The following is a 14,358-nucleotide window of genomic DNA, read 5'->3' on the forward strand; positions in this document are numbered from 1 at the left end:
GGTTTAATGTTCCAGTTCTGAGTAAACCGTGACGAAAGAAATATAAATTTTAAATATCGTCCCGATTCTGTTTGAGAACGGGTGTGGCTGCTCTTCTGGCTAATTTAAAAGAAGGCTCGATGGACTCTTGAAAAGGTATAAATTTTGTGTAGTTCGTCTAGAATAGGTGTAATAGATGGTCGATCGTCAATCAACCCTTCCTATGAATTGAACAAGTCTTCTGCAATCAATCTGCAATAGTTGTAACGCATAAATGGTCAATTATCAATCAATGGTACGGTAGAAACTGAACAAATCTCGTGCAATCCGTCTGCAATAGTCGCAACACATAAATGGTCAATTATCAATCAAGCTACAGTACAAATCTGCATCGATGCGCGTCTATATCGTGGAGATCGCCAACTATCGATCAAAAACATCGCGAAATGAAAGCTCAATTGGTATTAATAATTTGTTTTGATAGGAGAAATACTTTTATTCGCGATTAAACCCCAATTTGCAATATGTCCACGCGACCTGTGACATCTTTTCGTCATCGCTACTTGATATTCCAGTAAGAACGCCAGACGAGAGGGATGCAACGTGATTAACGCAGGTGGGCGCAGTTAAACCCAACGTCGTTCATCAGGGTCATTGTTAATTTGATAATTATACGTGGTCGTGACTCGTTACCAGCTGCTCGTGTACAGTCACGCAACGCGGCTAATTAAAAGTTTACGATATACCGTTGATACCGTTGCAAGTGCAGCTTTTCGCTGCGTTCTGACAGAGCACCGGCAACAGCTTAATTGAGACCAGCGATGGGCAAAAAGTGCTTAAAAAGCAAACAGAGTAACAAATATTTGACGAATTCCTTTGCAAGATTTCAAGGTAACGATCATGATGTATGATTAATCTGTTTAAACGCATAACCCTTGGTCAAAAGAATTAAAGTATTATCTAATACATTATTTCTTTATATTCATATCATATTGAGAAAAGTAAAGGAGACAAAAGAAGGGGAATAAAAAACACTATCTATCGAAATACAACACAGTGATAAAAAGAACGTATTTCAACATGTACTACAATAACTTCTCAATTCTCTCTAAAATTTGATTTATACTTCAATATTAATTAGCAATAATTTTGTTGAAAGAGTATACCATTTTGTAATACCTTTTAAAATACATTTTCCATTTATGGCTGGTTGAGGCAAGACCTTCAATTAACAAACTCATCGTCTCGTTCATTTTCCTTGTAACCCACCCTCGACAACAGCGAAACGTTTTACGCGTCGCAATTGTAACGAGATCCGTTAACGAACGCCGCGAGGGGTTTCTTTAGGCCATCCTCAAGTCCTGTTGTATTTTTCGATTCAGCTGGCGCGGATGGAAGGTGGATGTAACTCTAATTTACCATGGAGAACGTTTCGTTGAAAGATTCGTACGAACGACACGATGTTTCACTTTGTCCTGAACGAAAGTTGCAATTAAAGGTCGCAGTTGTTATCGAGGGGAAATTTATTGGCAACGTTTCATCTTCTAGTCAGGGTGAACACGTACGCTTTTTACAGATACTATTGTAGAAATAGGAGAGAAAGAATTGGAGAACGCAGAGCAGATGTTTCCATTATAAATCTTGCGAAAAAAGTAAAGCAAAACGAGGAAGGATTACATTTTCGTTCGATAAAAAGTTAACAATTACACTCGTCAATCGCATCAAAACAAAGTTTTGTATCGACGTGTTACATGTCGAACGCGATTAACTGATTAACTCATTCGAGACGAGGCATTTTAATGGAGACGATCATCTCAGAAGCGAAAATTTCTTTCTCGTTTCCATTACTCATTTTTTAGCAGATAAATCGTTTGCAATAACGATTCCTGTTACTATTTTTAATACCAATACATTGATAATAAACTATTATGTATCTTATCACAACTACTCTTTCGCTGCTGACTGATAATATAAATTTAGCTTCAAAACACACACCGTGTGTTGCGTGCCATTTTGCCACGGAAAATCACAACACAGGTGGTGGATTGCTCGTCTCGAATGTGTTTAGTTATCCAGGACTACCGACGACGTTTTTTCTTTCCTTGAAAACATAAACTACGCAAGCGAAACGCCGATCCCAGGCTATTGTAAATATAACAGATGTTGTATACGGTAGAAACTGTTGGATAATAATTTAAGTCGACGAATTTGTACATGACGCTGTTATGCTTCGCTATCAACCTCTGGAAGACGCACACCGGTAAACAGAACTACAATAACTTCTACTAGCACGCAAAAGTTATACGGCGTAATAAACTCCTTAACTCGGTATACGATCAATTTACGAATAACTACGGCTTATCGGTTATTATATAATAATGTACAAAAGTATTTTTCAATTGCTGGTATAATATTAATAAAGAAAATCGTTTTCGATCAATGTAAATTAATATTTATAAAAGACAAATATTTGAATTGCTTCCTATTATCATCTATAATTATTATATATTATTATCTGCCAGCAATTAATGCGAATAATAACAATAATTGTACGAAATAAAAATCTGTTGACTTACTATAAATGGTACATGAGAGTCGTGGTAAACAGTAACGCAAAAGGTTGTCCAATAATCGAAATATTTTCGAGTCACTGATCGCCTCGACGTGATCGCAAAGATTCGAATCTAACGAATGTAAATTAATATTTATAATAGATAAATATTTGAATTGTTTCCTATTATCATCAATAGTTATTACATATTATTATCTACCAGCAATTAATGCGAATAATAACAATAATTGTACGAAATAAAAATCTGTTGACTTACTATAAATGGTACATAAGAGTCGTGGTAAACAGTAACGCAAAAGGTTGCCCAATAATCGAAATATTTTCGAGCCACTGATCGCCTCGACGTGATCGCAAAGATTCGAATCTGACGTATGAAGAACAGACGATAATTACACATACACTCACCCAACAGTTTCATGACCTGGGACTCGCTGATGAAGATGTCCAAGTATCCATCGCTGCAGCCGACCAGAACCAGAAGAACGAAGAACTTGCATCGCAACAGATCGCAGGACCCGTCACCCCACCGCATTGTCTCACACAGTAACATCACGCACCGACGTGTAAAATCACGCGCGTAAAACGCACCACTCTACCCCCCCGTTACTCCTCCGCCCTAAACACGTGAGAGTAACAGAGCCCTCGAAAAAGTCCTCTGACCGTTCCACACGTTGCCAGCGAGCGTCATCGACGTCTCTGTGATACGCGCGATCATCGTTCGACGTCACATTTCCACGTGACTGGCCATCGAGTCGCGATTCGAAAAACCACCCCCAACTTTACGAGCCGCTGTTCCAACCTCGAATACTTGGCGCCACGGTACGACACGCGTTGCTTGTCAGACGAGACTCTTGTCACGAGTCGTCCATGGTGGAACGTGCGTTCTAAGGGACGCGTCACATGGCTACGTTGTCAACAGAGAGTAGAAGCGTCGACGGGTCGCGGGACGTAGCGGCACCAGCGTCTCAGCGTGGTCGGCGTTGGAACGCAACTGAAGGACCCGCTCGGTGAATTGAAGGCGCGACGCGGCTCGCGCACGCGCACTGCCGGGGGTGCGACTGCGAATACGCAAATGGGCGACGAGTGCTCGGATGAAACGCACTCGAACGTACGCACTGCGTGTCACGGCAAGTGTAAGTCACACCTTTCGACGTCCAGCCAGCCGTGACGCGCCATCAGAGTCGTAAAAATCTCGTGGAACGAGGGAAAAATTGCCACCTTTTATCTCGTTTCTTAAAAGTGGAGAACAAAGAGCACGGGAATTGGCCGATATTTTTGTTTCGATGCTGTTCTTCGAGGGATGAACCTTTACAGATTGAAATAGTGTTCTTTGAAGATGTTTTAACTGGTAGTATTTGTTTAATTGAACGAATATCGTGCCTTGCAAAATATAACCTTGTAATAATTTAATTAAAATTTCTCATGATTTATGTGCATCGTATATCGTCGTACATTTGCATTTTATTATAATTGACTGTTAATTTATTTGCATCTCGTTTCGCGTTTATATTTGTTACGATTCGATGCAAGAGGCTTCTATTAATAACCACGTGTTTTTCCTTGGATAAAAAACGTTTTTCCAACGATTTTCACGCGCGAAGGACTTATTACGATGCACGGGGTGAAATTATTCAGCGCGACTAGTCGACGACAGCGAAATAGATTCTTTCCATCGAACCTTCGATTTTCCATCGACGTTTCAGTGGAAAACGCGGAGCAGTTTGAAAATGGTAGAATTTAATTAAAGATCACCTCTCTCTCCAGCCATTAAATCCCCATCTCTCTCGGCACTGTTTTCCTTTTCTCTCCTGCTCTCGTCCGCCTGTTCCCTCCAACCCTTCGGCTACGTCTCCTGGTCCCTCTATATACGACTACTGCACGGGCACCCATGCACAGTTTGCAACTAGGATTCACGATTTGATCTTCGTCAGTTTAACTTTCATGGTGTAGCACAGCGTAGACGGCCGACGGAACGGGACTTTAATTATACCACGGGGTTAATTAATTCCGTCAAATCCTGCGAAGCGCGCCACGGTATCCTCTTTGCTTTTTCCCCCTTTTCTGTTCACTCTCTGCCGAGCACCGAACGTGAAATTTATCCTCCGACGCGATATAACCGTGGAAAATATCGCTACACCTACGAGAACGAAATGGATAACCCGGATAAACCTGCACAGGTAAACAATCGTTATCTTCAACGTTGGATCCTTCGATTCTGAAGGAGAAAGGGTTGAGTGCGGATGTGGTGCGTTTCCTTTTAAATCTAAGATACAATTCGGATTGACGCGTAGAGGAAATTTGAACGATTTTTTTACGTACTTACGATCCTTTTTCTTTGTGAAAACGATGATTCTTCATAAGAACTTTTCTAAACGTTTCGAAGGGGTGAGGTGCTTCAGCATTGGAAACTTCAAGAGTAAAACGTTTGGAGTATTGTAGAAAAAACTTTAACTCCATTTAATTTAATATTAACCAGAACTGGGGATAAGGTCCTTGATTTTTAAGGCAAAGATATATGTTAAGAACGCGAGGGATGGTTCTTACTGGTGTCAGTAAAGCGAGACAGTTGACGCGTGGCATGGCTGATCAATTAAACATAGTTCAAAAAATAATATTAGGAGAAGAAAATGTACGTTTGAAAAGTGAACGAACAAGCTATTGTTTAATGTTACTAAATATTTATAACACAACGAACAATTCAAGAAATTTCGACTGAAAATACTCGTGGATGATACGTCAAAGGTAAATAATTAATATACAATAACACGGAAGATGTAGAAATTCGTATTAACATTAAAATACCTGGTAAATAATTCCCCGTTCTAATTCAGACACGCGATAATTAACGTTCCTGTTGGCAACGTGTTTCTTCACACGGTTGATTGCGAATGTTAAATTGCTTTCGAATTCGAGTGTCTTCTTATTTATTCGAATTGAACTGTGCAGCGAGACGGAAGTTTAATTATACGGGCGGAATTAATTAACTCGGTGAAATCTCGCGGAACACATCCAGAGGTTGATCAGGACCGATCGGCAACTAATTAATGGTCAATCTGTTTTTTCTTCATCGGGGTTCCGTTCCTTCCACCGGATTCAATTCGCGCCAACTCCATCGCACCCCATTCACACCACGCAGGGGAGCCTTTCGAAAGCAGTAAAATAAATAACGACAAAATACGGCGCTAATAATTCGTTATAGCCTTTTCGAAATATCCTATGCTTGAATTTAAGGGGATTTTGTCGATTTAATTTAACGCGTAAATTTTTGCACGATTAAATGACATTAGATAGATAGAAACATCTATACGAGTTCTCTATTTCTGATATAACTCGTTATTCACAATTCTATTCTTATTATATTTAAATATTGCAAAACATATCTCGCAATTTCAATTTCTTTCGCGTTTACTATTGAAGAACTACGAACGTTCTATTTCTTTCTACAAATATTACATTAAGCTAAGCGTTTTAAAGCTAATTTAGAAATTTTGTTCGTAAGATTGCACAGAAAAATAGCGTTGTCCCTTATTGTAGCATTTTTTAACATAGTTCGATTATTGTTAGTTCTTCCGCTTAATGTTTATTTCATGTCTGTCGTCCACCTTTTGTTACGAGCACACTTTAAACTCTTTCCGCACAAGTAGATTTTAATTAAACGCCATTTGAACAGCTTTTAACGTTCGCGTTAACCAGTGGAACAGAAAGATTGGTACGAATAAAAACCGAGGGAAATTCCCTACGATATCGTCCATCCCCGTGGATAAGTGCACACGATCGATATTCGATTTGTATGCGCGTGTGTAGCTTACATCCTATTTCAGTATTTTCTTTCAAAGTTCAAGAATATGGAGAATAGACTGTAAAGTACAACATGGGCTATGTTTGCGCAAGCCGCAGAGATACGCGCCATTTTGGTATCGAACGAGCTTTCTGTATCCGACATCGATGTTTATGTTCGAACACGTTTTTAGAATCTGGTATCGCCAACTATCACTGGAATTTATTATTTGTGGTTTATATCGTTACATATCGTAGCCGTTACTTATTCGAATCCCGATTATTCTATCTAAATACGTGAGTAATTAAGCAATTTTAAATTTCCAACATTCGCCAAGAATTAGGCGGAAACGTGACGCTAAGCCTGTCAATTTTCGACGAAACAATCGACTGCTCTCCACTGTTCACCTCGGGCATTCTATCAGGTGCACCTTTGACAGTAGAACGATTGTTCGAACGTGCACTTGTAAAAGCCTGCACGCCAGTCAAATGCATAGACAAATAAATTCAGACGCACGGGGTCATCGTGCTCGCGTACCGAAAATTCCGCGGATATATCGTCCGTCCTTTTCAACCAAAATTCATCAACAATCGTTTTTCACAGCAATATTCAATTATTATTACGGCTGCTATAATTGAGCGATCGCTAATCTCAGTAATGTTCGTTTAACCCTTTCCCCCTCGAGCTTTTCAATCAAGCGAAGTGGCAAGTCGAGTTATCTTGGAATATTGTCCTGCAAATTTGATCTAATTTCAATTGAAAAAGACAATGTGTACAATAAAATACATTTTTCCTTCATTTTACACATTTATCCAGTAATTAGACATTGATTCCCCATATTTGATAGAATTTAGCCAAGAAAAAAGCTGAATCTTTCAATAAGAAACCACTTAAAACCCCGATTAACTCGTATTAAAATCAGAAAAACTTTGAAGCGTCATATCTTCGAGGATAAAAATTTCTAGTTAACGAAACACGACTCGTAGGAAGCTGGGGACCCTCCTCTTGAATACGGTTTTCGAATCGTCCCGATCCGACTTCCGGTTCCCGAGATATCGTCGTGTAAAGAGAAGGGTAATTTTTAATCGGTTACTATGTCTGTCCTTGTCGGAAGGACTCGGACCTCTCGCTCGCTCCTGGTCACTGACCTATCTCATTCATGTGTCACGTGGTCTGTCTAGACAGCTGCCAGACGGATTTTTACTATTACTATTAGTGCGTACACATTTCCTGGAAAAAATCTGGGTCAAGTTCATTCATAAATACCCCCCACCACCTCGCGCGCCGCTTTCAATGAACAAACTTTGAGCCCTTATATCTCGGCAACGGATTGAGATATCGAGATGAAACAAAAACCGTTATCAATGGCGCGATTTTCTCTATCCATCGAAGGGGTTTCGGTAAACAAAATTTTCGTTTTCATTTCGAAGCTGTTTTACAACACAGTTGGGTATAATTGCAGTTTATAAAGTACCAAGGGGAACGTTCGCATGTTTTCCGTATTTTCACGTTGTACTATGAGCAGTACTGCGTTTGTAATGCAACGTGAGTTATTTGCACTTACAGTCGCACTTCTTGCAGGTACAGGGAATTTTACTTCCGTTTCAGAGCTGTATAGTTGGGTATAAATATATTTTATTTGCGTATTGATGGAAATTTGAGCGATTTTAATTTTCACCGAAGAAACTTGAAAAATTTAAAGAAATATAAATAAAAATCTTATTTTTTTAATTATTATGACTCGTGCAATTTTCTATAAAATGAAATCTAGTGCTTCGATTATCAAACGAAAGAATTGCACTTAATAAGTACAATAGAAATCAAACGTTGAATAATAAATCGCTGATAGCTCAGCGAAGACTATAGCCCGTGACTTTTTGCCGTACGGGGACGATACACAAAATCGGGGGAGTAGATGTAGCCGAATCCATTAAATATTTGAACGGACGAAACTGGCGAGGGTGGGAAGACTCCCGGAGGAGGAGCCACCCTCCGGCTCTCTTAGCCGCCGTGCAGTATCCGACTCTCCTGTATTAATATTTACATTCACATTTCTTCATCGTCGTCCCTCTTATTTCAACTTGATACCACGGCTGCAGACCTTTCAGGCCGGCCGGCTCGAGTTATGACAGCAAATATCCTTTGCCATGGCCGGTACACCGTCTAAATCACGCGGCAGACAGTGGTCCGAGTCAACGCTTCGATTTTAATCCCGTCATTCGCGTTCGCGCATACGGGTGCATCTCGTTGTAAAGGTGGGCTCAGCGTGGAACACAAAAAAAAAGTATCGCGAAGTGCTTTGATGTTGCTGGATCGAACGATGCTCTGCCTATTTTTCCTTCCTTTTTTTCCACGAGAATACGAAATTGTTTTTTTTCCTTTATATATCTCTAAAAAAAAAAATTCTACGCGAACACGGTATACCAATCGAAACGGAAGATATTTTCAACAATTGTAAAATTACACTGCAAGCACTCGGTGGTATTATTAATCACCATCCCATCCGCCCGCGGTACTTACTCACCCGTGTGTCAACACGGTGGTAAAAAAAAAAAAACGCTCGAGAGGCCTGCGATAGGTAGATAACGAAAAGGTAGGCGCATCCTCGTCGCGATATTGTATTAGCATCGAGTGGTAATTAATTAACGAGCCCATCCAACGAGGAGAGGCTGCGCGTCGGTATAAATTTTTAATATCCGAGGAGAAACGCGGACCGGAAGTGAGAGTCGCGCGCGTTAGAATGCCCTGGAGGCGCGGACGGAGGCCGTCTCGCGGAGAAAACGGTAACGATCCGACACGTTGGTAATGAAAACCCCGAATACAATTAGCGGTGAATTTATTTAATTAACGATCGCCCAGGACAGAGGTAAAGAGAGAGAGAGAGAGAGAGAGAGTGGGAGGGAGAGATAGAGAGACAGAAAGGCGACAGTGGGACTGGCGCTGGGCGAGTGAACAAATATCTATATACCGAGGAGGCGGCCGACGCGAGACTAACGAGGTCCTTGAGACGGTTCCCTCCAATCAGCCGGATCATTAACTCCGATAATTAATAATGATTGGAAATCGATCGCCGTGGCTCGTTGCCGATTGTTTCAGGCACGATCGCGTATGGTTGTACTTTTAGAGGTTCCATCCTGGCCGAATGCGATTGTCAGCGGAAGTGGAGGTCGGATGGCGCGCGAGGGCAACGTAACGGTTCGAGCCGCAGCTGCTTTTCAACCTCTTTCGAAACGCGTTCTAATCGTCGCTTACTCGTACGAGAAAGGAGATCGCGATTGAGACTTTGTTTATCCTGCTTTCAATCTCCTGAGTACCGTTTGCTGTTTCCCGTACAGCGACTTGTGAGCGCAATTTAACTTCAGGGGTAATAAATGGGGTGATAAAAAGACTAATAAAAGGTCGAGGAGGTATTTGAACGTTCGAGTCGTTAAAATCTTCATTAAATAAGGTTAATGTCAAAGTTGAACAGAGGGTAGTTACGTGTGTGTGTGTGTGTTTTTTTTCTTTATTTTCAGTACTTAATTAAGGAAATTTTGTAAGGTAAGGAAAATATGATAGCCAGTGTCAACATATTTGATTTGAGAAAATTATTGCTATATGAAGTGTTCAATGGGGAGATGATAACGGTTCGATTGCGATTAAACATGCAGGAAAATATATCTAGCGGGTGTTTGCATTGGTTGAAAATATTTTGATACGAGTTCGAGAAAGAAATGCACGGCAGTTAAGCAAATAAATAAATGAGCGAGCAATCGGTATTAGCATGCGAGGCAAACAGGAAGAAGGGAATCGATGGTCGTCGCCGGAACACGCGAGCAATCCATTTAAATCATTCAAGGTACTTTCAGTCGTTTTCCCCTAGAAAAGTGATCGGACGCCACGAGTTCGCAGACGGGAAGTTCTGTTTCAGAACGCTTCCGCACCCTGTCCTCCGTACTGTCGAAAATAATTAAAAATGGCGGGACAGCGCTCGTTGAAAGCATTTCAAAGCGTCTCGTAGTGAAAATCCACTATTTGGAGTATTATAAGTCCCACATATTTTATATATTTTTAAATCGTAAAACAAAAACGTTCAGTTTCAAAATGCACATATTCCAATTCCAACAATTATCTTTCACACGTAAATTCTGGATAACCAAAACTGACGCGAGAATTCGAATCTGTTAGCTATTATTTCACCCCAAAGAGCAGCCAATTGAACGAAGCGCCCAATAATATCGGACCTTGAAACCCGTCAGCCTGTGAAGGGATCAGAGACAGCGTAATCGTCGCGAAAGGGACACGTTTAACAGCGTGCTCCGACGGATCGACCGTGACCTTCGTTACTCGAAGGCCGCCCATCGATTTCCCGTTCCGACGTGCCATCGTTGCCAAAGCGAATCTGGAGAAAATTTCAAGCTCAAGCGACGGTGCGAACGAATGAGCTTTCGAAGTGTTTCACGGGTTTTTTCGGCTAGCCGAACTAGCGGCCGCCAACGGCCAGGTTCCCGACGAGGATACGATGGGGGTGGTGGATGCGCGTACCCTGGCGTGTATCGGCTCGATCGATATTGCGGAGACATAACTCGATAGAATATCGAATGAACGCGCCGAGCCCTGGAGGGCCGCGTTGATTCTTCCCCTTAGCAAATGAATGAGTCAACCTCGCGGCAATTGTCCCGCGGGCCACGGCCATTTTTCAGGGTAAATATCCCGAATGTCAATATATTCGGTCGCGTTATCAATTTACATGAATTTATATGAAAGTATAAAGTCTGTATCCGACAGCTGGAACGACGGAAGTTATTTCACATCGATTAGAATTTTTTATTATATTTTTCTTAGAAAGATCGATATACCTTGTGACATAAATAATCGAAGTTCAATTAAGCGGGTAAAAGTGTCGTAGCGGAAAATTGAAAGCTATAATCTTTTTAATTGAAGATAAAAGGCATTTTCCATAACCTCGTTGCACGATGTTATACAATAATTCCATACATTTAAATTGTTGTATATAAATATTTCATTAACGGATAATATTTGTTTCATAACGAATAAGCGAAACGGTTATGCCGTTAATATGTCGATAAACACCGAGTAACAGATTTAAAAGCTACTCTAAATCTGATATTAATTCAACAGAATCCCAAATCGCTTGTGTAACAGCAGTTTATAAATAACAGATTCTGAAACCCTCGCGAATAATTAACTCCCGTTGGCGATTATTTCCAGCCGAATCGGGGTATCGATTTAAGTATCCGCGAGCGGAAAAATTGTGCCGCCGATATAAATTGAAACGACATGTCCGATGCGGTGATTGTTATCGAAAGTCACGGGGAATAATAGAAAGGACGGATACGAGAGAAACTAACAGAGATGAGGCGAAGAGGACGGTTTTACACGGTCTCGTTCGCGCAGCGGGGGGAATTGGAAATATGGAAATCTTATTATAAAGAGCGTAGGGGGATACCGGGGCACTGCGACTGGCAAATCGAACGCATTAAAAGTCCATTATCGGTCGCTCGAAAGCGAGAACAAGGGAAGTCGGGAACAGAGAGAAAGAGCCCGTTGGAAAGGGGATGCAAAGGAGAATATAACGAGAGAATTAGCACCCTTCCTACTTGTTGACCCTTAACTCGGCAACTTCACTACTCGCGTCTCGAATGGGGCCACACGTGTGCACCGTACACGTGCACGTTAACACCCTTGTTTTACGAATATTGCTCTGGTAATTTCGAATTCTCGATCGAGGGAAAATTTCAATTCTTGTCGGACGAATTCGAGAAGGGAAACGAGTCGCGCGTTCTCTTCTTACTTCGTAGAAAATATTTTATAAAAAAGGATGAGAGAAATTTTTCAAGAACTTCTTTCTTCAAACATCAAATATGTACCTTGAGTTTAAAAGTGTTGGTAGTTGTTTCGTGAAAGTGTTACATATATCCTCTTTCTTTTTAAATGAAAGATATCTTCCAGTATAATGCAAGATACAATTAATTTAACTGTGAGAGCAGCTAAGTTTGGTCTGAATAAGGAATATTAAAGAATAGAGGAATGTAATCGGATCCCCAGTCATTTTGCAGACAAATGTTTTCATTATGCTAAAACTGGACGTCTGTAGCTATATGACGAAAACTTTCGCGACGAATTCTCAAGAAATATCTGAACTCCTATGTTTCCAAAAGTCAAGTAATTCTCTTTATTCATCTGGCGAAAGTGTCGATACTTCCGAAGTTCTGCAGCGTTGCGCTTCCAAACTTTTTCCGAGATCGCACGATTTTTCCCTTACACCGTTGACCGTGGAATTTTCAGAGGGACCATTCGAACGTAGCGACCCTGCGAAATATTAAACTTTCGCCCCTGTCTAGCCTTTCCCGTGTTTTCCTGGTTCTATACACTTGCCAACGTCGAACCGTGATAACGGCTCTTCTTCGCGATATTGAACAGAGTGCCATTAATGTAATGAAACAAGCCCGAGGAAGCGCGTAACAGTCGATGGATCGTTATTTAATAGTCGAACGTAACGGTTCCGATGAAGAAATGGAATATCGTAAATATAACTGAATCACGTAATCAATTTTAATAGATTCTGTCACAATTACGACCATCATTCTTCTCTCGATAACTTTGTTTTACAAAAACTGAGAACAAAATATAAATTATTTTAGTATGATCCATTCATCTGATAATTTCATCTTATCGTGAAATAATTGATACTTAATTGCAAATAGAATTAAACAGCTGTGAGCAAACGATTAATTTCCTCGTGAGTACGAATTACGATTAAGTACGTAAGCAGTGAATGTTCGACTATCTTCTATCTATTTTCATATCACTCATAGAAGTTCGCCCCCTCGCTCCCCCCAAAAAAATAAAAGAGACCAGCGTTAACTCCATTAAGGGGATATATGGGCCATAGAAGAGTGTTTTCCAAGTTATATATCCCATGAATTACATGCAGCCCTTTTGTTAGCCACGATATTACTTCCTCAAGGATAATGGTCAATTCATAGTAATTGAATACCGTCATTAATATCGTCCCACAGTATCGCTCCATTTTCACGACGAGTTCACAAAAATCCACCCTCGAATTACATAAATGACTACAAGTATATTTATTAATTTCACTTTCTTTTATCATCGCAGATAACAATTGCACCAACAATTATCTGCATTTGACACAGTAAAAAACAACCCACAGAAATCTCTGATGTTCCATAATAACATTAATCATAAAGCAATATCGTAAAAAAAACATAAAAAATTCCATGTCAATTAATAAGTTAAGCGAAAACAGTTGAGAGCTCTCGTTCGATCAATCCAAAGTGGCACAGTCAAAGGGGTTAACGCTAAATCGATACATCCTCATTGGATCAATTCAATTATAAGTCCCCGTAGGATGAAATAAAAGAAACTTGCTTGGTAACCCCATTCAGAGAACGCGTGGATCGCGGGAAGCTGTTTGCTCGGTTATAAAGACCAAAGGAGGGCGCGCGGTTCGATTGGAATGCTGTCTGTTAAAGATAAGGGTAGCCACCCCTTGACGGAAAGGATCCTACAATATGCTAGACACCATGGGCTGTCACACACCGGGTGACCATATTCTAGTAACCGAGATACGATGACCAACTATTAATTCCATTTATTTCTCGACATTGCAAAGGTCTCTCGCTGAAGAAACACTTCATTGTAAGTCCTTGTTCGAAAGTATTCGATGCATAAAAAATATTCTTCGTGAACGCTTCACTTTTCCAATTTCATCGCTACATTCTTTCTCGCTGAAATACAAATTATCGCGTGTATTTTGCTACATGAATTTGCACTTTCCAAACAATATATCGAAACCAGAGAATAATGACTAAACCCGCACACTCACACGAGCTACAACGTGCTCCAATTTCGTTTTTCCACGACGACATCTAATGCGAGTTAAAATCTGCGACTGTTAATATCAATCTTAAAATGTGACGTTCTAAATGCACTCATGAAATTGTATACAAAATCTGGCCAATCTTATCGCGACGTATCCCCAAAATCCTGCAGTCGAATCCTA

General features: G+C 40.5%; 2 protein-coding genes across 2 annotated transcripts in view; both read right to left on the reverse strand.

Annotated features, from left to right (window-relative positions):
• The window catches only part of LOC143424535 (tyrosine-protein kinase Dnt), a 77,439-nt gene extending 74,129 nt beyond the window's left edge, over window positions 1-3,310 (reverse strand). The window contains exon 1 of the mRNA XM_076896663.1: window positions 2,957-3,310. Within this exon, the coding sequence (XP_076752778.1) occupies window positions 2,957-3,101 (145 nt within the window). The 5' untranslated portion in view covers window positions 3,102-3,310. The remainder of the gene's footprint in view (window positions 1-2,956) is intronic.
• The window catches only part of Rpl8 (ribosomal protein L8), a 309,715-nt gene that overhangs the window by 176,805 nt on the left and 118,552 nt on the right, over window positions 1-14,358 (reverse strand). The window lies entirely within an intron of this gene.

Source organism: Xylocopa sonorina, chromosome 6, assembly GCF_050948175.1.
Source record: "Xylocopa sonorina isolate GNS202 chromosome 6, iyXylSono1_principal, whole genome shotgun sequence".
In the NCBI taxonomy this organism is placed as follows: domain Eukaryota; kingdom Metazoa; phylum Arthropoda; class Insecta; order Hymenoptera; family Apidae; genus Xylocopa; species Xylocopa sonorina.